Raw genomic sequence first — 23,097 nt, forward strand, 5'->3', positions numbered from 1 at the left:
TGGATTCCTTTTTGCTTTTCTTTAATTTTTTGCTGCGCTTGTCGATTGCTACCTCTGGCTGCTGCTGCAGCATGAGCTGTGCTTGCTCTTTTGCTGTAGCAATGGCAGCTATTGCAGCGGCGCTCAATCCTCCCGCAGTAGAAGTGGCATCTTCAATTTGAGAAACGCGGGCATTTCCGGCTGGTGCTTTGGTCGTTTTAATCATTGTGTTCTCTACTTTGCAGTCATTATCGTTTTCTTCCGAAACTTCGTTTTTCGGAATGCGAGACAGTGTCGCATCTTGTTTTACATTGACGGCCTTGGTTGACTCAACGCCTGCTCTAGGAATGCAATCCTGTTCAGTTGAACGCTCAATATTACTAACAGCACCTCGTGCGTTAGAACCAGCTACAAGTGCGTTGGTCTTCTCAGTGTGAACAGGGATAGGCATGTACCAATTTCTTTTTACTGTCGACGTCAGTGCTTTCAGAGGATCTTGCGTTCTGCTCGTATTTACTCTCTTCGCTTCCAAGACTGCTACCAGCCATTGTCAGTTTCCGTGCCAGGTCGTTCGATGACCTCTTGCCGTCCACGTTTCTCAACAAAGCGTTTGGCAAAGGAACAGGAGTCTGTTCCGAAGCGTTTACATGATTTCCTCTTTTTGTAACAACTTCAGAAATCAGCCCCGTCTCTCGTCCTTGAGTCTGTCCGACTTTGTCGGCAGAGTTCTGAGATCCTGGATCGGTATGTACGCCTCTAGTATCATCATTGGACGCGACATTTTGAGACTCGACGCCATCTTCATTTGATGAAGAGTCCTCTACACCCCCAAGATGACGACCATCTTCATCTAAGTAGAAACCGTCTTCATCATCTAAGTCGCTGGAGGCTATGTTGTCCGCCTTCCCAACTGGCAGCTGCGCGTCTTCATTGTCATCACTGGCCAAGAATTCTTCCAAAGCATCCTTGGATATGGCAGCAAATCTGGAAGGTGCCGCTGGAGATGGTCGAGAGGGATTGTTCGCAACGACACGTCGTCGTCCTGTAGAACAATCTTCTCCTTTGGGTCCACGTTCAGAAGTAGACTCGCCCATCCCACTTGGCTTTCCGGGCTGCGACACATCATGCTCTTGCTGCTGCCGACTTGATGGTAGTTGCCCCCCGTTTGCTACACTTAAGTAATCCTCGTACGATTGCAATGTCGTAGAGCGAGCATCTATTTGTGCGTCCTGGACCGTACGCAGTAGTCTTTCGATTTCATTTTGTTTGCGCTGCAAGTAAGCCTGGTAGATAAAATGATGTAGGAGGGCAAGGCCGTAGCAGTTCAAAAGCGAAGACGCTCCGCACTGAAGTACTAGTCGACTGGGTTCCAAGTTTGGGCATGCGTGCAGCGCTTCCATGGTCCAGGTTTTGACATCAGACTCATCGAGCCAGCGTTCATCCTCTTTGCCTTGTAAATCCCGAAAATTCAATAAAAGACAGAGACACAAAGGAAGAGTCAAGCCCGTTTCTTCATCTCTTGTTGTCTTTAGTAGCGTCTCAATTGCAGTCGTGATGAATTCTCGCGTGACGCTGTGATCGTTGCGAGGATCGATCAAAATTACGCAGAAATCGGTAGCTTCATACTCAGACATTGGCGCAGAAAAGCTATTTATCTGTAATTGTAGGCGCTCCCATCTCGCTTTTCCTGACGGCACTTGATAGGGGGCGACGGTTCGGTTGGATCTTGTCTTGGCGGAAGATGCAGCAAATGGGTCTTTGCCTTCAAGTCGTTGCAGCAAAGTTTGCTTGCCTGTACCCGGGAGCCCCAACAGTAAGCCCGACAGTTTCAAAATTGGCGGCGGGGGATTTCGGCCTTTAGGAGTTTCCAGTCTAGACGCGTCAATATTTTTACGCACACGTCTTCGAGACGAAGTGTGCTGTACCAGAACGTTTCCCGATACAGACGAATGCGTCGAAGTCCTACCCACACTCTCGTCAGCTACTGTATCATCAGCAAAGACCGACTCTGTCGTACCCATTATGCATCATTCGGACTTATACGGTAGAAGAAATGATCGTGGCTTTTCGATTTCACCATGGTGCGCTTTTCCCAGGATGAGACGGAAGAGTACCTATTTGGGAATCAAGATTCGTAACTTGGACCTGGAAATCCATTTTCAGTGCCGTGTAGTGTTTTTACTTAAAACTTTAAGCTTCGGTGATCTATTGGATTTGTCAATAAATATCTGAAACGTGACGCAAGACGTCTCTGATTGTTAACCAATTTTCTGAAAACGTATTACACTCTCACTGTCAGTTTGGTTCGTCTCCAATCAGTCCTCGATAGGCTTCGTCACAAATCCCAGCCAATTTACCTGTACCAGCGATCGACTGGGCCCACCATACTTGCAATCTGTATTGACTGAGAAACCAATAAATAGGATGGCGAGCCCCGCAGCTCAATCCAAGGCTCAAGCCCTCAACGCCCGAATGGAGACGGAAGCACGGGTACTTCTGGATGAAATCGACAAGCAACACGTCCGCAAGGTCGCCCGATCGGCGTATGCCTGTGCCGTTTCTTGCTACGACAAGGCCGGAGCATCGGGAAGTCCCGATGCCCTCGAAGTCTGTGTGCAGAATTGTCAAATCCCCCATCAGCAAGCACATGCCTACGTCCAAAATGTAAGGATTTATTTTTTGTTCGCTCCCATCCATAGTTTGTTCCCAACTGCCACTAAGCCCAATCGACGACGTCTTGCTACTCTCGTAATTCATTCTTTCGTCACTTTTCGATACTCACAGGAAGTGGCGCAGTTTCAAAATCGTTTGAACCGATCGATGCAAGAATGCCAAGACAAGGCTCGTGACATGATGCAGCCTGGATACGAAAACGACGCCAAGAAAATGGCTAAAGTAGAAGACGCGCTTATATCATGCATGGCCAAAACGGTGGACGAGCATATTCGGATGTTGAAACCCATGAAAGATCGTATACTGACGCAATTAAAGAAATAATGACTGGACGTTACAACCAGGACGATAGGCTCAACAGTTCTTCATACAACAGCTTCTGACAGTGAGAGTAGCGATATACAAGTCCAACACGAAAAGTCGAATCCATTTACCGTTGAGCCTCGCTTCCTTGCTCCTATTTTAGGGAGATGCTGCACCGTTCGGTGTCTAGCTCCGTCGTTCAGATTAGGCTTGGCGAAATAACGCGAGAGTTAATGAAAGCAATTCTGAAGTTGCCAACCAACACAGTGCGCAAACTAATGACGTTTAGGTTCGAAATTGTCTGGAATCCACCGGAATTGCTCTAGATCTAAGTGCAATCTCTAGTCCAAAAATGGATTGCACACGGCACGACAGGATTCACAGGTCTCACAAGACGTGAGCTAACATCTATCAAAGTAACAGCGAAACAAGCATCTTTCAAAAACAAATCGTGGATCAACAATCGATGCCTACAATGAAGTTTCTGAGAATCTCCGAGCGACATCTATCAACAACGAAGGAATTTAATACAAGGCGTCGGTCTTGCACCCCAAGATAAGAGAGCTAGCTGAAGTTCTGTTTTCCAAAGACATGCGAGATGTAGAATTTTGCTATTTTCATTTTTGTCGATCTTTATTGTTCTTCACTGGCTGGGATGTATCTTTCCAACTGCGTGTAAAGATTGAAAGCCATCCAGAGCCTTTTCAGACGTAAAGCATGGGGTCCGTCGTGGTTGCCCGGAATTGCTCTGTCAATGCCGCCAAGAATTAAAAATATGCAAGTAACATTGGCACCGTACCCAGACGTGTACTTGACGCTCTTCTCTAGCATTCTCTCTAGATGAATACCGGATCGAATCTTCCCAAATGTGGCATGATACGTTAGCCGCTTGTTTTAATGGGAGCTATCACGGCAATGCTTGTTTCATGCCATAGCAAGCTGCTATTTCCCAGCTTGTTATATGTGGAAAAGCTACCTGCCTCGCTATCTTGGTCAAGGGTCCAGACATTGAGCAGCTGTATAGACGACCTTTCAAGGAAGCACAGATACGACTAGGGCGAAAATGCACCAATGTATTTGTTTGATCGAGGCGAGACCTACCGAACAGCAATTATTCGCGCAATATGCGAAATCAGGCTGTCCAAAGCTTACCGATGTTGACGATACGACTCATTCGACTGATAGGATTGGCTGACTGTGAAATAACCTTTCAAAGCCAAAGTATCATTTGAATTTTAAACGTTCTAACTGTAAATTGCTTTACGTTACACAGCCTCTTTCGAAACAAACACGTCAGGAAACGCCAGTGAGCCAGCCAGCAAGCAAAACAGAAGGTAGTAAGTAACCTGTCCTAGTAGATTGACTCTAGGAAATGAACGTCGAGAGCAAGAGAAAAGTAGAAAATGATCATTTCCGTGTGGTGATCGGAGTAGTTAAGCATCTTTACAGTACTACGGAGAATCCTTGGGAGTCAACATGATGCGCAATACCCTCACAAGATGTTTGGCTTCGGCTACTCTATTTACGGGAGCCTCTGCTTTCTTCCCAGGAAAAGTTCCCGGCTTTCGAATGCCCTTTGCACTCACAATGAGCAGCATGACCGAAAAGGTTCTCCAAAATCCCAAGTGGCCGCCGGAATGGCCGTATTCCGCCGAGGATTTCGCTCGTCAAGACGAAAGCGACGATGAACTTTTCTACGAAAGTCCAAGGCTAGTCTATCATATTGACGATGCCGCCGTCGGAGCCCTAACGCAGTACTACGCCGAGGAGTTTAAAGACGGCGATGATGTCCTCGATATTTGCTCCTCCTGGGTCTGTCATTACCCGAATCAATGGAAAGGAGGAAAGGTCGTGGGTCTGGGAATGAACGAGTATGAGCTCAGCCAGAATCCGGTGTTAGATTCGTACGTTGTCAAAGATTTAAACAAGGAGCCAACGATTCCCTTCGATGATAACAGTTTCGACAAGGTAACTTGCGTGGTCTCCGTCGACTATTTGAACAAGCCGTTGGAAGTCTTCCAGGAAATTGGTCGTGTGCTACGACCAGGTGGCGAATGCATTCTTAGCATGAGTAACAGGTGTTTTCCCACCAAGGCCTTTCGTATCTGGCTCCAAACGAGTGACTTGGAACACGTTTTCATTGCTGGGAGTTTCTTCCACTACGCTGAGAAGTTCGACCCTCCGTCGGGGAAAGATATTTCTCCAAACCCAGGCCGTTCCGATCCATTGTTTATAGTTAAAGCAGCTAAAAAGAAATAAAAAACCATTGCTATCTACAACCTGTCAGCTTTTATTGAAGGATGTGCCTGATGATTTGCGAGGGAAAGTTGTCTACTATCCGTAAAGACTCGTGCAAACCAGTTCACAAATATCCTAAGACTGATTCGTGTGACTAATGTAAGCAGCAATATCTAGTATTGACCAGCTGGGAATCCAGAAGCAGTGGCCATGTGCTCTATCCTCTCTCCCGTGGCAGTGAAACTCAATTTGAGTTTGAGCATCAAGTTCTTTGTGCCTAGCATCGAATTTGTTACCGTAATCTTTTGGGTAACTTCCTCACTTGAACCACCGGAGACGGGAATCGTAGTGGAGGTCGGTGGCTCCATTTCCATTGTCACGTATTTCGGAACAGCGCACTGTAAATTCATTCCATATATTGTATCACCTGACGTATTCTTGAAGTGGGCAGTTAACACCGACTTTTGCTGATTAAATGTATCTGGTTTCGTGCACTCAAATTCAATCGACAAGCCTGCGTGGCTAGGTCCAGAAACTTTCACACCACTAGGTCCCGCAAGAGCTGGCGCTGATCCAAACAAGTCGTCCATCGGTTGGGACATATGGGGTGGGGCAGGGATACTTTGGCCTTGAGCGGAAGAACCAAAAAGGTCCATCACATTGTTGGTCGAGGCAGGAATATTCGTCGAAGCCGGAGGCGCACCAAACAAATCCATCGGGTCGACGGGAGCCGGGGCAGGTTGTGAAACGGGAGCTGCAAACAAGTCAAAGGTACCATTGCTCACTGGTGCCGCGGCCGAACCAGTGGCTGCCTGCACAGCGAAGATGTCAGACAACAGATCCAAATCACTCTTTCCTGTTTCTCCAGCTCCCGAAACAGAGGTTGCTCCATTCTGTGTAGTCTCTGGCGTTGGTGCAGCTCCAAAAATATCGTTAAGATCCAATAAATCACCACCGCTTGTATCCTTCTTGGCAGCACCTCGTGGAATCCGAGGCGTGCTGTCATCGTCCCAATCTGAGGTAGAAAGCCGCTTTTGAAGAACCTTCATGTCTATAACTGGCATTCGGGCAAGAGCTTCCTTTGCTGCATTAATAACACCGTCGCTTACAGATCCACCTGCGTTATCGTTGGTCATGCCAAATATATCGTCCGTTACAGGAGCAGGAGCAGACGCTGTCACGCCTCTGCTGGCATTAACCAGAGCACTATACTCACAGGATCTCAATTGCAACTCCAACGAGTGTGACATGTTTTGGTTCTTCAGCAATTGCCGCAGTCGGTCCAGTGCTGCCTGATCACCACTGTTGGCTAGTCTCTGGCTCAGTTTTACATACGCAGTCAACGCTCGTTGCTTTACCATTTCTGGACAGGCGTGACGCTTTGCTACGTGCTCAATCGTGTCAATGACCGAAGACGAGTCGAGTGCATGGAAAGTGATTAGCCCACCGTTGGAAGAAAAATTAGCTACATCGGAAGCCTGATGTGTATAGGTGTATGGCTTCAAAAGCAGGTCGCCGTACTCACCAATACACCAGATACCAACGGCTAACAGTCCGTGTTGCGACCCGTCGTCGTCTCTGATTGCTTTGATCAATTTGTGTGTAGCAAAAGAATGGATGTCTTCACCTCCTCGAGAAATGTAGACAACTGCTGAAGACTGGACATCTCTCGCCGCTTCTCGTCCTGCAATGGTCAAGGTAGTGATGAGCGTATCCACTCTCCACCTGTCGTCAGGGCTGTATCGATCGACGACACGAAGGATGCGGCTACAGATATCGCCTCGATGTTCACGTGGACAAAGAACAAGGTAGTTCAGAAGTTCAGCTGTTAACGATTCCACGTTGTCGTCGTTGACGAGATGGTAAATGAGCTCTAGCGCGCGCTGGCGAATACTGACATCAGGATCCTTTAGACATTCCACGACGGTAGTACGATGACGCTGCAAAGCGGACATGGCACTGTTGGTCTCTTCACCGTCACCCGTTTCAATCATGTCTCCGGAGCGTTTCTGCTCGATAATGCATCGTGCCAAGGTATTGAGTGCAACGTAACGAATATTGTTGTCACGGTTAAGGAGGAAGCGTCCAAGAATGTTGACCGCCAAAATACGGAGACCGTCTTCGCTTTCGATCCCCATAATTGTCTGTACGCACTCGTAGAGAATGGCATTGCCCGCATTCTTAGATGTTTCGGTATTGGTCGCGACCTGTGCCAGCACATCATTCATTTCTTCTGAAGCCTCTTCATTATTGGCACCCAACAAGCGAAGCAAAGTCAAAAGCTGAACTTGCAAGAATGGATCCGATATACCACCTATATCGTGTTCGGGAGAGTAGCCTGTGCTCAACAAGTTGCGTAACATTTTGACAAGCGTTGGGACCAATCGCAAAAAAGCTTGACGGCAAGGCGTTGCAAAAGGATCTTCACCTTCTTCTTCGGCATTCCGAAAATCGATCATGAGAATCTGTGTCATGAGCTGCGCCACGGTAATCAAAACTCCGTGAGATTTGTCTTTGAGCAAGGTAATGACGCGATCGATAAAGTCTTCCACCATGTCAGGGCACTTGGAGAGGCAACGCGACATGGCCAAACAGGCCTTCTTGCGAATGTATGGCATGGGAGACTTGAGATGCTTGTCTACTTCGGGAGCCAAATCTCGAGACATGTCAGCCGTGGCCAAATTTCCAATGGCACAGAGTGCCAAACCCGCAACGAACTTATTGGACGACGTAAGATCGTTCTTCAAGGCATTCGTAGACAACATCAGAACGTCAGCATCCTCGGAGAGGAGCAGCATCATTCCGAGATAACCGATGCGCTTCTCCGGAAAATGAGGGGAGGCCGTGAGCTTCATACATTCCAGCTGACCGAAATGCGTTGGATAGCCTGATTCGAACAAATAAGCAATGCAAAGTCAGGCCGTCAGTAATCAGAAAACTCACAGAACGCATGGTGTGCTTCTACGTGCCAGCGTACTATCCGCTCATGAAAGCGTCACATACCTAACATGTGCATAAAAAGCAGCTTCGCCACGTTCCGGTGGCGGTAGTGCGCTTGCTCCTCACGGATAGCTGTCCGAATCATTGCCGACTCTTTCGCAATGACCGCCCGTTCTTCCGCAGCAGTCTTGCATTGCCGCACTTTACGGATAAGATCTCGCAGTTTCAACGACATGTTCCAGGGGACAGACTCTTTAGCGATTCGCTATCTCTTCTGCTAGCTTTGTCCCAATTATGCTCTCTGATGTCTCTGGAGTAGCAATCAGGTCCTTCGTCTTGACCGAGGAACAGACTAGCCTCTCTACCAAGGGTCCAATGCAATGCCCCTGTACTAGAAAGACTGAAAGCGCTATTCGTCCGTGAGGCTCCGCATGGCTCCGTGCCGAGCGCATTCCCGAGCCCTTTGCACTCTCTCACGGCAAACAACCGACACGGAAACGCCATCTCCACATTTCACAGACAAACATGACAAGATACAGACAGGGTGCAACTAGCAAAATCGATAAAAATCCAGGTTATATTCGATGACGACATCATCGGTCGAAGACTATGAACCATGACCGGATTTTTAGGGTCCTGAGCAAGGAATCTAGAACTTCTATCGCATCTAATTTTGTTTCCTTCGAGATAATACCTCACAGTCAACTACACCCTATGATTGACGCTGAAGCAAGAAATGAGAACTCTGGTGTCGTAGATCTTCTTTCTGATTTACAGCTCTAGCCTGTAGTTACCTAGGACTGTTGCTTCGGTTCATCACTTGGCTTACCATCATTTACGATTGTCATTACACTTAATCGACTCTGTCTTGACCTCAAAAGGCTCTTATTGTGTGGCGTATTTCCCTTTTCGCAAGTGTAAAATTGCGACCGCCGATCAAGCTGTAATTCATGATGGTATACCAAGCTGCCTCTTCGTTGGCAGGCCGAACGTTGCGACCATATGCGGCACGTTTTGCACTTCCCGTTACGCTTTGCTTTGAGAGGAGTGCCGTGCGAGAGCTCGCTACGATGTCCGGATCGGACCCGCTCGAAGTATTGCGCAAGGAAAGTCACGGGCGCAGTCTCTGCGACAAACAAGGATGTCGGTTGCCCGGCGTACACTGGGTCATGTCCATTGCTCTCCCGGCCAACGCTGCATCAACTACCAAGGTACGCAACTATGTTATCCGAATCTTTCCGAAGCATAATAACTACCCCGCGAGATGCCTGCTGTGATTCAAAACGATTTCCAACTCACCAAAGTGCCCTCTCTATAAAAGGCACCGTCGTTACGAACCATTGGAATCGAACGGATATCCGACGCAGGAATCGACTTTGTGATGAAACGTACTAGCCCGACAGCTCGATCCATCGAAGCAGGTCTACCAGTGTCAATTCTCTATTCCCAAGGGAAGTATTTGCCTGGAGAATCTACCGAACAATGGCGAGGAGAAGGACATTGCGAGCTGCTCCCTCTACCGGAAATTTTGGACTTGGTGCCGAGTTTCACCATGGTGAGCATGGTAGGATCCCAGCGGGCCGTCAATACAGCGCAAAATGATGTTCTCCGACAAACAGAAACGTCAGGGGAACGCATGGCTGTTCCCAACAAATCGCACTTGACCGAGATTATGCAAACTACTCGTATGGAATTGGAAAACGGTGATATCAATATGGAAGAGCTGGAAAGCTGCATTCGAGCGTTCCGCTTTCAGCCCACCCGTATGGAGTGCATGCTGGGAGGACCAGATAGCATCATGTGGGATCGATGGGAATGGCTACGTGCTGTACCGGACGAGGCGTCGGATGGGTCGATTCCTTGGAGGTCTCCGAACCACTTGGTTCCTCACTGAAATATAGGTTATTCACAGAGTTGCGAAAAAGCCAGGTTGACGTTTTATAGTTAATAAAGGCTGTTTTGAGAAATTTGGGATACGAAGCGGGATTTAGTGGCTGCATTGACTGTGAATATGAATATGGAACGATTCCGATAAATTAATTGTAAGTCTTATCGACTATCTAAGCAGACAACGTCTTAATGGCTACCCGATTGGCACGCATCTTTACTGCTTTTACGCCAGCGCTCGTCCAAAGTCTGGATGTCGCATGCATACTGAGGTTTGCCAAGCTTTTGGTTGACGATATTATGCTGCTCGCAAAGCCACGTACACAACGCTTCTCGTGATGACGTCCTATGGGGAAGAAGGTGAACGAAACAAAAAAGTAGCGTATGAGAAACAGAATGAAAGAAGACGCATGTCTTCGACTTCCTACTTACTGTACAGGCTTTTCTTCGATGTTGTGACGAAAGTCCTTGGCACACCACGGACAAGGATAAAAACGAGCTAACGCATTCATGAAGCCCGTTATGTAAGAGCGATCTTCTGTAGTGGGTTTGTCTGGATACCACGCTGCCTACGTTAAAAGCATCAAGTAGTGAATTAGCTGATTCGTTTCGAACGTATCGGTAAAATTGCAGTGTCAATATCCGAACAGTACCACCACCCATTTCTAAGACCACTCACTCACCATGGTATGCAGTAGAGTCCAAGAGGAGTTTCCTAACGAGGCGCTGCTTGGTGGACATTCGATGGGCTTGCTACTTCCACTCGTTCCGTCCGTGGTCAATCTTTCCTTAGCCTGTTGCATCATTGAAACCATATCATCGCAAGCAGGCCGATCACAATCTTGACCGAAAGCTGGCGGCGTTTTCTGGAACCGGGACCGTTTGACCTTCAAACTGGGTGCCTCGTTCGACGCAGGTGGGGTCATCTCGAAATGCAGCGAGTCTCTGCGTTCCTTTCGCGTACGCTTGGCCTTCGAAAGCACTGATTTCCAGAAGAAAATGTCGTGTTGTTGGGGGTTGCTACGCAAAGGAAGAAATGAGCCTTTTGACTGACTGTGACAGTGAGACCACTCCGTTTCTCTGCGAGGGTCCCAAAGTCAGAATATAGGTACGTCTGGGATTTCTCAAATAAATATCCTGTCCTATAGGACAGTATTTGAAATCCCTAACTCTTTCGGCACGACAGGAATGCAAATATAAGACGGTCGGTCGGCAATGGGAAATGGCGAGAGCATTTGGCACTTTAGCGTTAGGCCTTGCATTTCGAAAACGGTCATGACGGACCTATTACAACTTGGCAATATTGTAGATAGCCTTCAACAACCATTACTTGCTTCGAAAGATTGTGTCTTGGACCGTTGGATCATGGCTCTTCAGGAAGAAGAACAATTGGGAATTGAAGCCAACGATGAAGATAGTATGCTTTCCAACACGATCAGAGAACTGGACGGTCTCGATCGAGTTCAAGACTCAACCAATGTTAGCATGTCTCTTGAAAGCAACCATTGGTACAGTAACGATATGTTGATAATTGCCATGCTGTCCAACTTTTCGACATCCTACAATGTTGTGAATATCTCGCTCGTGCTACCCATTCTGCAGCAGGTAACAAATACGTCATCCACCAAAGACGCGGCTTCCGTAGCTTCGTCTCTCCTGGCCGGTATGATGTTTGGACAAGTTTTTGGCGGCGCACTGGGGGATTATCCTCGTCTTGGTCGTTTGGGAGCCTTGCGACTTGTGATGTGCCTTCAGCTCGTCGCTAGTTTGGGTTCCGCGTTCGTTGATACTTCGGGTACTGCCATACTAGATGTTTACGATCAATTGACGCTGTGGCGATTTCTACTAGGAGTTGGAGCCGGTGGCGTGTATCCTCTTGCAGCGGTACTCAGCGCCGAACAGGGAGAATCGACGGACGCGGAGTCGCTACATCGAGTCGTTTTGACCTTCAGCATGCAAGGCGTCGGATTTCTGACCGTACCCTTACTTACAGTTCCACTGTTGTACACGGTCTCGAATCTCAATACCGTTTGGCGAATAATTCTGGGCTTGGGAAGTTTACCAGGCTTTGCCTTGCTGCTTCTCCAATGGCACTGGTACCGTAAGCAGCAGACGGGGGAAATATTGCCGGCGAGCGATCCGGAACAGGATGCAGCATTCGGGCAAGAATCCAGCGCTCTTCAAGACAGTGATGGGGAAGTTGGGACGTGCTTGGATTCTAGTCCAAACCTAGAGAATGACTCGGGAAGTGAAAGCACACAGATTGTGATTCGACATGGTTGGTTGGGCTCCATTCGACATGAAGACCATTTGTTTTCCAAGTTGATGGGTACAGCTGGTGCATGGTTCTTGTTTGACGTGCTCTTCTACGGGAATACACTCTTCCAACCCATTGTTCTGGAAGCAGCCTTTGGGACCCCGGAAACGTCGAATGCTCGCCAGCTGCTGCAACGCACAGCACTGAATTCTCTGTTTCTTACCAGCATTGCGTTTCCAGGTTACGCTATTGCTGATCTCGTCATGGGTAAGAAAACGCTTGGCGTAACGCAGACACCCCGGTATGTCATGATGCAAGGCTTTACTGCCATGTTTCTCCTTTACTTGACAATAGGTGTCTTTTGGAGGGGCCTCAAGCACTATCCAGTTGTCCTGGTAACACTATACGGCTTGACCTTCTTCTTTGCGAACTATGGCCCCAACACCACCACGTTTGTTTTACCAAGTCTTGTGTACTCGGTTGAATGCAGATCCACCCTCAATGGAATCAGTGCCGCCGCCGGCAAACTCGGGGCTTGGACAGGCGCCACTCTATTTGCACCAGCAGCCTCTAGATACGGCAACGCCACCGTAATGATTATGTGCGCGGTCGTTTCAGTCGTTGCGTTGGCTCTTACAAAACTCTTCGTAAAAGTGAAAGCACCGCACGGTCACCATCACGCAAATCATTCTGCGATTTCACCAGAAGAAATACAATGAGTGGCATTGATTTGTATGAATCTAGACAGAAGCAGCTTTGGCTAAAGTGACTACGCAGTCGCTACGTCTTGTTCGGTACATCTCCGACCCGTGTGCGTGTATACCTTTTTGCTTCGGGGAAGTGTACAGTGTTGTTGTGGAATGCGAGCAACACCTACTGGTTTGAAGCCACGGGTATTTACTCTTAGTTTGCCAACCAAACTCTGGAGACAAAGGCACCGGACACTTTCTCACCCAGTTTTCATCGTATATTGATCAAATTTGTTCTATTACTCCCCGATTTATGACGCAATTGAGACCCCAAGGAAGAATTCTAGCGACGCCGCTGTACTTTGGAAGCATCTCTTTTATCAAGGTCGGAAAGCAGCTATCTCTCGCGATCAGCTTTACTCGGTTGGTGGTCCAATTACCAAAAAGGACAAACTCCACATTGATTTGGCAACCGTCAATGCACTTTGGGTTCAAATCCCAACCCTCGAGTCATAGCTGAAGCAAACAAAGTGCCACTTCCACATGTAGAATCTAAAAAAAGACGAGGTGATCCATACTTCTTATGGACAGCGCTATCCAAAATGTCAGCAATAGTTTCTGTCAAGACTAGATTTGTTGCAGAGCTTTAGGCAAAGAAGGTCGTCGTGACCATTGCTTCCATGACGTCGAAGGGTACTCCATGTTGGCAAAAGGCGCTTTCTCTATAAGAAGGAAACCTTCTGAATTGGCCGTATCAACGACAAGGAGGCTGTGGTTTGCCAATCCGGGATCCAAGGCGGTCAGGGTCAAAACACACTGTGACACGGCGCAGATTAGTGTCTTTCGTGTGTACGCGCGATCTCTGACCGACCCTTCCGTGGCGCATACCGGCATAAAAGATTGAAAATTCATGTCCTAGGAATCTAGAGACAAAGAGCGGGATTGCTTCCGTAAGTTTTCCAAAAGCTCCTCGGCTGTTCTATCTGATGATGTGACAGTTCCTACCCAGTCACATGCCCAAAGAACCGGAGGCATCTTTTCGGGCGAGCCAACGAGTCAGTGGCAAGTGTGCCGGTGTGTCGCTGACTTTAATTTCAATCAAGGAACAAAAAATTGTCGTTAGCCGGAAAAATTCTGTTGAATTTCCAGTAGCTGAACGTCAGCTAGCTTGAAAGTTTCCTTTTTATTTACAACTACCGTGCCATTCCAAGCCTCCGCAGGCCTCACGGCAACAGAACAACAAAGAATCGAAGGAAAATCAGCCGGTACCTGTATTTGAGCGACGTGATGCTTTGGATACTGGCTATGGACTCCATGTCAAACGGCAACGAGCTTTGAAATTCTGGCGAGAGCCACCTACCGACCGTGATGTCCATCGGTTTGGACTCTTGATAGACGGTTTCTATTTTGAAACCTAATCTATAACAGTAGGTTAGGGTACTAGGTGGATCCGATTTCACAAAAGGTGCAGTGATGACTGTGACTGTGAATACCTGGAATGATGACTGCTTGAAGTCGTGACTAGAGAGCGACGCCTGTGTTGCCTACCTGCTTGAGCAGGATACCGACGATTGTGACAGCCTCTATCTTTGCATTGCGCTTCCGGAGTCTCAGGCTGACTGCAAATTTTCCGTCTTTACTGCTAACAGTAAGTTTGCGCTATGGTCGAGACTAAATTCACAGTAGGCATGTCATGGTAAGTTCAGGAAACCCACCACATATGTCATTCTTTTTCTCGGATCAGTGTTTGAGCTCAAAGACAGCCTTTTCCATTCTGATGACAGTGAGGGATGTGCCTCGGCTATCAAGCGAATTCTTAATAAAGTTGACGGTGCGTGTAGACAAATTTTTGCAGCCTTTGCATCCGTGTGACAGCGTTCGTGTTTCTCACGTTCATACGATTCTTGCATTTGAAACTGTAGGCGTGCATAACGTCGAAACGAACGTAGAATCCAAGACGGTCTTGGTGGACGCGGATCCGTCGATAACTCCGCAGTTTATTTTTGAAAAGCTGGAAAAGGTAAGTGTAAGGCCAAGCGTTAGCTTTCGCGATACAACAAGGATTGTGTACGCGTGCAATGTTCTATCCGTATACTCATGCATTGTGTTTTTTAAAATTGGAGTGGGGAAAATCGAGCGGGAAGTCGGTAGAAATGGCCGAGTAAGACTGTTTGTTTCAGCACGGTTCGTGTATCATGGATGATTCAATCCTTCGTACTTGAAGAAAAGGTGCTCTAAGGGATTCCATAGGCTGCGCCAGTAGGTCATATGGATGCCAACAACGTCAACAACGGTTGCTTGCATATTTTGACAGTGAGTTCGTTATTTTTTTGTGTCGTCCCAGATTTGACAGTGAGGGGGAATCCATGCTTTGTCGGAGGAGAGACGTTTGATGGAAGGCTATTATTTCTTACTATTAGCGACAACTTCTTACTCTCTTCTCTACCGATACTTGATCGTAACTGTCATTTTTATTTTCTCAATGTTTTCTTTGGGAAACGTGCTTCTTTGGGGAAAGATAGTTTCGTTCTCAGGCTAGCGCACTCTTAGTGGTTCTCTTCCATTCGCAGATACAGGATGCCGTAAAACTAGGAAGAGGGGTTTTGCCACCACGTGGAACGTCTTTACAACTCTAGATCCGCTATCAGGAAATCGTACCACCTACGTACCACGTATCCTCCCGGTACCCAATGCGACTGCGAAGGCACTACCTAATGTGATACATTGTATTTGCCTGAACTCGATCTTCACTGTATCCGGGTTTTTATCGGACACGCAGTGGGCAGACGCTGCTTGACGCTCTCGCGTTTCGACTGTGACCGCGCAGGTTGTGTGTGTCCAGCCGATTGGTTTGGTTGGTATTTGCGTTGCGCGGTGTTTACAGTCACCGTCAGGTTAAGGTTACGTACGGTAGGGGTAAAAGGGGACAACGACGGTCATCGTTCACTGTCGAATCCTCGCGACACGTTGGGTGTTGATCCTCCTCCACTGTTACTACAGTAACTAATTAGTTGACTCTTGAAAAGACTACTTTTCCATGTCGAGCTTTCCACCTCCTCCCAATCCCAACGGCAGTCGCTTTCCACCTCCGGCGGGAGGTGGAGTTGGAAGCAGCGGCAGTCGCTTTCCCCCGCCTCCCGGACCTCACCAGGCGCCGCCCCCGCCGTCGGGGTCGCACACGGCACCGCTCCACGCGGGAATGCGGGGTCTCTCCGTAAACGGACCTCCGCCTCCGGGAGGAATACCGGTACAAGCGTAAGTAAGGCCTTGCGTAGGAACGATTGCCTGTATTCTAGTGTGCGCCTTGCGAGAGTGTCTGCTATTGCTACGATCCAACGCTTCCGACAATGACAATGAAGCGCTTGCGAATCGTATACGAGTCATGTATTCCACCTCTTTATCTGAACGGCACTCATCCCGTTCGTCTGTTTGTTCCAGCGCGCCTCCTGGTGCCCCCGGCATGTTTCGACCTCCCCCCATCGCTCCCGGAAGCGGCGGGCCGAGTCCGGGAATGTTCCAACCTCCGCAAGCCAGTGGGATGGGATCGGCACCCGGAATGTTTCAACCACAACCCAATGTCGGCTTTGCGGCGCCACCGCCTCCAGGTATGACGGGTACTGGTCCACCGGGCACGATGCCCATGCAGCCGCAGCCGCCTCCACCCGGCGGTCATTCCGGTTTCTACCAAGCACCACCCGCGCCGCAACCCATGGACCGTCCCGCCGCGTCTGCGGTCCCTGCTGGCATGGCCACGGGCATGGCGACAGCCGGACAAGTCTACAACGAAAACGTCGACCTCAGCATCAAGATTCCCGAACGACTCTTTCGCTTTTCGGCGAGCAAGATTCCACAGACGGCGGCTCAGGCAGGATCTTCCAAGATTCCCTTTGGAGGGGTCCTTCGGCCGTTGGCGCCCACAGGGCCCAACGACGAAGAAATAGATACCGTGCAGCCCGGAAACGCTGGAATTGTGCGTTGCAAACGCTGTCGTACCTACATTAACGCCTTTGTCTCCTGGTTGGATCAGGGAAAACGCTGGCGGTGCAACATTTGTGCGCAAATGAACGACTGTCCCTCGGCATACTTTTGTCACCTCGACGAACAAGGATTCCGTCGCGACCGGTTTGACCGCCCCGAACTCAGCAAGGGCGTTGCGGAATTTTTGGCTCCCGCCGAGTACATGGTACGCCCACCGCAGGAACCCACATATTTCTTTGTCGTGGACGTGAGCGCCACCGCTGTCCGCAGCGGCATGTTGGAAAGCGTAGCGGCCGGCATCAAGGCGAGTCTCGATGATTTGCCCGGGCGGGGTCGTACCAAAATCGGTTTCATTACCTTTGACAGCACGGTGCACTACTTCAATCTAGCCGCCGATCTCTCCAGTCCGCAGATGTTAGTCGTGTCGGATCTCAAGGAGCTCTTTGTCCCGCTCCCGGACAATCTATTGGTCAATTTGAAGGAATCGCGGGCGGTGGTGGAAACATTTCTTGATAACTTGCCCGAAATGTTTGCCAAAAATCCGGTTGTGTCGCAGTCCTGTCTGGGACCGGCTCTCAAGGCCGCCTTTACTGTCATGAAACAGATTGGAGGAAAGATGTGCGTCTTTCAATCCATCATGCCAAATTTGGGCGACGGCGCCTTGAAACCCAGAGAACAGCCCGGTATCATGGGAACGCCGAACGAAGTCAAGCTACTAAAGTCTGATGTTTCGTGGTACAAAGACACCGCCATCGAATTTAGTCGTCAACAAATCAGTGTCGATATGTTCCTGTTTCCCTATCAGTACATGGATCTGGCAGCTCTCGGCGAACTTCCAAAGTACACCTCCGGTTCCTTGTACTCGTACGTAAACTTCCAACGCGCCCGCGATGCTCGCCGCTTCGAAGAGCAACTCAACAAGACATTGGTACAAACAACCGCCTTCGAAGCGGTAATGCGCATTCGTTGTACCAAAGGCATCCGAATAACCAACGTTTACGGAAATTTTTACATTCGGGGCACGGATCTCTTGGCGTTGCCCAACTGCAATACCGATTCAGTCTTTGCGTTCGACCTGGCCCACGACGAGCAAACCGTGACGTCGAAATACGTAACGATCCAGGCGGCCTTGCTCTACACCAGCAGCGACGGCGAACGCCGCATACGGGTCATGACGCAAGCTCTGCCGGTCACGTCGTTGATGTCGGAAGTCATTGCTTCCGTCGACTGTGATGCCTGTTGTGCATTACTTGCCAAACAGGCTTTGGAAGTTTCACTCAAGTCCAGTCTAGACAACGCCCGCATGAAGCTCCAACAAGTATGTGTTGAAATGATCAAAACAGCCAAGTCGGGCGATAAACGCACGGTCTCGGGATACGCTGCACCGCCACCTCCCGGACACTACATTGCTAGCAGTGATGAAGACAAGCCCATTCCGGAGCATCTCGCACTACTACCGCTTTACACTTTGGCTACGATGAAGAACGTGGCCTTTCGAGGTGGGACGGATGTTCACCCCGACGAGCGTGTTCAAGCCCGTGATTTGCTAAACGGGATGTGGGTGGAGGACTCGAAGCACTTTATATATCCGCGAATGTTCACTATTCATGACATGGGCGATAATGTAGGTTATACCTCCGAAGAAGAACCAGGAAACGAAAGTCCCAGTGAGCTGACGGCCGGTCGCGAGCAAATTGTTCTCCCGCCCGTCGTGAATCTGAGTATCGAGAATTTGACTAGCAACGGCGTTTATCTGTTGGACAATGGCGTTGACATGTACCTTTGGGTAGGGCGTACTGCTGATCTTAATGTCGTTGGTTCACTTTTTGGAGTCCATTCCTTGGACGACATCGATCCGAATCAGGTAAGTCGGTGAAGTCTGTCTCAACGATGAACTCTTTTCCCTACCAATATATATATTTATATTTATATATTGGTATCTGATTTTGTTTTGCTTGACACAGATTGAAGTGCAGACGAGCGGAGATTCTTTTGCATCCCGATTTGGAGCCGTTGTCAATGCGCTACGAGATGATCCAGCCGACACTCTTTTCATCGGTCCCAAAATTAATGTGGTCCGTGAAGGAGATGATTTTATGGAGGCTCGTTTCTTTTGGTTTATGATAGAGGACCGAGCTTCGTTCCAGGGAGGGACTCGCAGTTATGCCGAATTTATGGAGTTTGTGAAAAATCCCAACGCTTCCTCAGGTACATCCGGACCTGGTGGCCCTTCCTACGGCGGGCCGCCAAGCCAACAAGGTCGTTCGATGGCTCCACCGCAGCCTGGCATGGGAGGGGGTCCACCTCCACCCGGAATGGGAGGACCCCCTGCGCCCACTCCAGGAATGGGAAGAGCACCTCCACCGTCGGTGTCTGGGCCTCCACATCCTCCTGCTCCATCTAGTTACGGAGGAGGCCCATCCCATGGGAATGCGGGACAACCGCCTGGTCCACCAATGCCTGTCTCTTCGCATATGGCTGGCCCACCTAGAAGTGGACCCCCAGTGAGTAATGCTCCACCGTCGCAAGGCCATGGAAGTTCCGGCAGCTACGGCGCACCTCCGCCACCTGGACCGCCACAACGTCCTCCATCTAGTGGTGGATTCGGCGGCCCACCGCCCCCTCCCGGACGTGCAATCCCCAGACAAGCACCACCGCAACAGTCGGGCCCTCCCCCTCCGCCTCGTGGTAGCATGCCTCCACCTCCGCCGCCCGCTGCAAGTCATGGTCGATAAAGATTTGAGTTCTCATCACATCAACAAAGCAAATAAAGGTGTCTAATTCACGCTTTAACTGCTTTTAGTGTTTCTTACAGGTTAGTGCCTGAAATACTTTTCATTAAAACGAGTTTGATTCGTATTGCTATTACTTTATCCGGTGAAGACGTGGGGGACAATTGCAATTGGCTCATGGTCATTTCCATCGTATTGAATATCCATGGGGCGACCATCCATGTCAAGACTCATGCGACCTGCCTCCAAAATGGCGGTCCCCTGCATCGTTGTATGCACCGTCGCTAAAGAGCCGTCATCAAAGTCTCTTGGCTGGGCCGTTCCCGCATTGACCGCGCAACAAGCGTCAATAAAGTTTTCGAAACTTCGCACACCGTAGCTTCCTTGCCCGGAAAACATGCCATTGGTTGGCGTGTATTTCATAAACAGCGGATTCACCGAAGCAAAGCCAGCGGCGTCTGTCGCGACGGTACACCCGCGGTGTGCCTGGTCGACGTTGATCTCACCGGACGAACCCATATAAAAGAATCGCTGTTGCGAATGAACGTCGCTCTTGGGTGCGGCCCAAGAAGACGTGTAGACGGCACAACCCAGCGTCTTCTGATCATTGAGATTTTCCCACTGAACTGTCAATGTAATCGAGTCTTCAGTGTTCATGCTGCGCGATTGGGCGACTCCGGACGAGCCAGTTGCCGTCACGCGTACGGGGCGTGCCATTCCAGCCAAAGTCCACTCTGACCAGTCTACATGGTGTGAATTGAGATAGTAGGAAATATCGGACGATTTTCCTGCCCACGCTTTAAAAGTTTCGAGCTGATGCTTGGGCTGTGACATGTATGCATACATGTACTGAAAATCGCCGAGATTGGAACGTGCGCGGTCTCTGGCATCAGCGTAAAAAGGATCCAAACGCTTGTGTACTTCGACTCCTACCAACACATTGTTTTCGTGCGCCAAGGCTGCCAACTTTTGGTGATCTGCCAAGGTCTGCACTATGGGCTTGGTTACCATAACATGCATACCACGTTGGATACAATTCATTGCGATCGCAAAATGCGTGTCGTCCGGAGTAAAGATGATCGCCACATCTCCGGGGTAAAAAGCCTTGGCGGCGACTTCGTAAGCAAGCGGATCCACAACCGTATCTTCGGGAAAGGTCTCACATGTCAAATCCATATCGTTGTAGACATCCCCAATATTCTTTTGCATGTGGGAACGGATGCCAGCAAATTTCTTCCCGTTGACACCACACATGCCCACACGGCTAACCTTATTCCGACGACGGAGATCGAACATCGTCAAGGCAACGACGCCCGCGCCTTTGTCCGAATCTGCCGCGCCTCCACCAACATATCCCGTCGTGTACTCGCCAGTACCCACCATGAGGACGTTAACTTTTGTAGTGGATTCACTCTCAACCATGTTAGAAGAGCTCGACGTAAGATGACGAAACGTTTTTGTCGTGGAGATCCTGGACAAAGTAATCTTCGATAGGAGTAGAAGTGACGAAGCTGGTTTCACAAGACAATGGATGTCGTGAGTCTTCTGACTTGCGTCGGTGGCGTGTGGATGATGATGTTAATGGTGAATCGGAAAGTCGATAAACGTATAAATATTTGGGTTTTGATGTCGGTCTACTGCGTCATGATCTCGTCATCACCGCTAACTGTAAGGGTTCGGCGCAATGACTAACATTTTGGCAAATAGACTATGACACCTTTTCCCTCCAAAGTACCCAGCGGTCCATCCTTGTGCTAACGTTTGTGACCGCACTAGAGAGATCTATTCCGTCAAACAATAGCCTCACGGACGTGTCACGTTTACTCTAGAGCATTCGAGGTTTTGTTGCCTAGCCTGCATGATCTAACCTGCAAGAAACCACGGCTTTAATATTCACAGTCAAAAGCTTTGTTCTGGCTTGACTGTGAATCGAAATACGTCTGCTGTGCTTTTGTTTTCTGGCGTTTTCTACACAATAGACAAAACCCAACAAGGCGAGAGTCCTTTGGCTGCCAGCATAATCCATCCAAACGGGGCGAATGAATGTACAGAGAAGTAGCGTAGCTCAGCATGCAGCCGAGCGCGAAGTTTGGCCGAACGCTGCAATTCTTGGCTTGTCTTGCTTGTTCCCGAATAGCAGCATTTTCATTGCATCCAACCGCCGCTGCGCAACTCCTACGATTTACCACGGCTGTCTCGCTTGCTGCTGATCCTAACGAACAAATGCCCGCATCGAACGACTCGTCTTCGATACGCTCTTCTCCCGTTACGAACACCACGATTATTCGTGTTCTCGCGTTGCATGGAAGTGAAGGAAACGGCGCCAGTTTTGCCCAAACGCTGAAAGTGTGGCGAGAGTCACTACTCCAAGAGGTTGCCATCGATTTTCAAGTGTCTTCCTTTGACGCACCGGTTCCCAAAGGACATGGTTACGCTTGGTGGGCTATGCCACCCCATGTGCGGTCATTCAATGCAACAAGCTATGAGCATTTCGATACAAGTTGTGCCGCCGTCTTGCAGCATATCAACAACATCAGGCCACATGTGATCCTCGGGCATTCACAAGGAGCCATTCTTATCACCGCCTTGTTGGCACTCAACCAAATTCGACCGCACCCGCCTCTGGGATACATACTAAATGGAGTCGCTTGGCCAAATCCATACACGGACGAAATGGAGGCTTTACGTGTCGACAGGGGCTCTTCGGCCACAACAATACCCAAAGTCCTGTTAATTGTCGGAGAGCGAGACAAGATGAATGCTCCCGACCAGACAGCTCGAGTCGGCAACACACTGCAACAGGCTGGTATGAATATTACAATTATATCACACCCAGCTGGCCACGCGGTTCCCGTCCAAGATTCTACTGTCAATAAAGCTCTAGCCGAATGGTTGACTTCCAGTGTCGACCGATTAATCAATTAAACAGCTTTTCTCAACAGAGACGTCGCACGACTAGGATAAGTCTCTGGCTTAACCTAGGATTGTCATAAAGGTCATATCTAACCAGTAGACCTTTAATACAAGGCGGCTTTGGTGCTTTGATTGGCAAACTTGAGACATATGAGTGAATCGTCGAAAATACTCTTCAGCGCTTCGACGATAACTCTCTGATGAGAAAGCCTTATGTCAACGATGGGTTTCTAACGTGGAACAGCTAAAGGGAGCAAAACTCTAGAAGCTTTTTCACAGTAGACGATCAAGGACTCACAAGCAGTGAGCGGTAATGCCAAAGGGAGAGTCGAGGTCATCTTTTTTGTGGCATTGACGGGAATCCATCTACTCTTTATCGCTTCGACTTACTCGAGGGATGCCGTCGAAGAGTACAATCAGTCGAACCTGATTTTAGACGATTATATTGCCTCCATACTTTTCAAACTTCCTTCATCATGAGTAGCAGCAACCACAGCTTGGATGGCAT

At 49.1% G+C, this 23,097-nt stretch overlaps 10 protein-coding genes across 10 annotated transcripts; 6 read left to right on the top strand and 4 right to left on the bottom strand.

Annotated features, from left to right (window-relative positions):
* Window positions 1-382: 382 nt before the first annotated feature.
* Window positions 383-2,000, bottom strand: PHATR_46688 (predicted protein; the record flags this gene model as incomplete). Its single annotated transcript, XM_002185802.1, has 1 exon — window positions 383-2,000. The coding sequence occupies one exon, from the start codon at window positions 1,998-2,000 to the stop codon at window positions 408-410; it is 1,593 nt and encodes a 530-aa protein (XP_002185838.1). The 3' UTR covers window positions 383-407.
* Window positions 2,001-2,403: 403 nt separating this feature from the next.
* PHATR_36711 (predicted protein) lies at window positions 2,404-2,976 on the top strand (the record flags this gene model as incomplete). Its single annotated transcript, XM_002185614.1, has 1 exon — window positions 2,404-2,976. The coding sequence occupies one exon, from the start codon at window positions 2,404-2,406 to the stop codon at window positions 2,974-2,976; it is 573 nt and encodes a 190-aa protein (XP_002185650.1).
* Window positions 2,977-4,524: 1,548 nt separating this feature from the next.
* PHATR_13313 (predicted protein) lies at window positions 4,525-5,214 on the top strand (the record flags this gene model as incomplete). Its single annotated transcript, XM_002185615.1, has 1 exon — window positions 4,525-5,214. One exon carries the CDS (start codon window positions 4,525-4,527, stop codon window positions 5,212-5,214), a length of 690 nt encoding a protein of 229 aa, XP_002185651.1.
* A 152-nt stretch (window positions 5,215-5,366) lies between these two features.
* Window positions 5,367-8,377, bottom strand: PHATR_13511 (predicted protein; the record flags this gene model as incomplete). Its single annotated transcript, XM_002185803.1, has 3 exons — window positions 5,367-5,821; window positions 5,897-8,080; window positions 8,197-8,377. Coding segments are annotated over 3 exons (2,820 nt in total), but the record flags the coding sequence as incomplete, so codon positions are not given.
* A 585-nt stretch (window positions 8,378-8,962) lies between these two features.
* Window positions 8,963-10,122, top strand: PHATR_46690 (predicted protein). Its single transcript, XM_002185616.1, has 2 exons — window positions 8,963-9,344; window positions 9,455-10,122. The coding sequence occupies exons 1-2, from the start codon at window positions 9,084-9,086 to the stop codon at window positions 10,025-10,027; spliced, it is 834 nt and encodes a 277-aa protein (XP_002185652.1). The 5' UTR covers window positions 8,963-9,083; the 3' UTR covers window positions 10,028-10,122.
* Window positions 10,123-10,209: 87 nt separating this feature from the next.
* PHATR_13254 (predicted protein) lies at window positions 10,210-10,757 on the bottom strand (the record flags this gene model as incomplete). Its single annotated transcript, XM_002185804.1, has 3 exons — window positions 10,210-10,366; window positions 10,453-10,589; window positions 10,704-10,757. Coding segments are annotated over 3 exons (348 nt in total), but the record flags the coding sequence as incomplete, so codon positions are not given.
* A 516-nt stretch (window positions 10,758-11,273) lies between these two features.
* PHATR_46692 (predicted protein) lies at window positions 11,274-12,996 on the top strand (the record flags this gene model as incomplete). Its single annotated transcript, XM_002185617.1, has 1 exon — window positions 11,274-12,996. The coding sequence occupies exon 1, from the start codon at window positions 11,296-11,298 to the stop codon at window positions 12,994-12,996; it is 1,701 nt and encodes a 566-aa protein (XP_002185653.1). The 5' UTR covers window positions 11,274-11,295.
* Window positions 12,997-16,777: 3,781 nt separating this feature from the next.
* Window positions 16,778-18,820, top strand: PHATR_13396 (predicted protein; the record flags this gene model as incomplete). The annotated part of the gene is made up of 1 exon (XM_002185618.1): window positions 16,778-18,820. A coding segment is annotated over one exon (2,043 nt), but the record flags the coding sequence as incomplete, so codon positions are not given.
* A 994-nt stretch (window positions 18,821-19,814) lies between these two features.
* On the bottom strand, window positions 19,815-21,166 carry PHATR_46694 (predicted protein; the record flags this gene model as incomplete). The annotated part of the gene is made up of 1 exon (XM_002185805.1): window positions 19,815-21,166. The coding sequence occupies exon 1, from the start codon at window positions 21,096-21,098 to the stop codon at window positions 19,815-19,817; it is 1,284 nt and encodes a 427-aa protein (XP_002185841.1). The 5' UTR covers window positions 21,099-21,166.
* Window positions 21,167-21,746: 580 nt separating this feature from the next.
* PHATR_36719 (predicted protein) lies at window positions 21,747-22,601 on the top strand (the record flags this gene model as incomplete). Its single annotated transcript, XM_002185619.1, has 1 exon — window positions 21,747-22,601. The coding sequence occupies one exon, from the start codon at window positions 21,747-21,749 to the stop codon at window positions 22,599-22,601; it is 855 nt and encodes a 284-aa protein (XP_002185655.1).
* Window positions 22,602-23,097: the final 496 nt, after the last annotated feature.

This window comes from Phaeodactylum tricornutum, chromosome 11 (assembly GCF_000150955.2).
Source record: "Phaeodactylum tricornutum CCAP 1055/1 chromosome 11, complete sequence".
In the NCBI taxonomy this organism is placed as follows: domain Eukaryota; phylum Bacillariophyta; class Bacillariophyceae; order Surirellales; family Neidiaceae; genus Phaeodactylum; species Phaeodactylum tricornutum.

What these genes read in the sequence shown, in the direction of transcription:
- PHATR_46690 (XM_002185616.1), top strand. Translation starts at nt 9,084, where the DNA reads ATGATGGTATACCAAGCTGCCTCTTCGTTGGCAGGCCGAACGTTGCGA. An exon ending in ACGCTGCATCAACTACCAAG is followed by an intron (nt 9,345 to 9,454) that starts GTACGCAACTAT and finishes TCTCTATAAAAG; the next exon opens with GCACCGTCGTTACGAACCAT.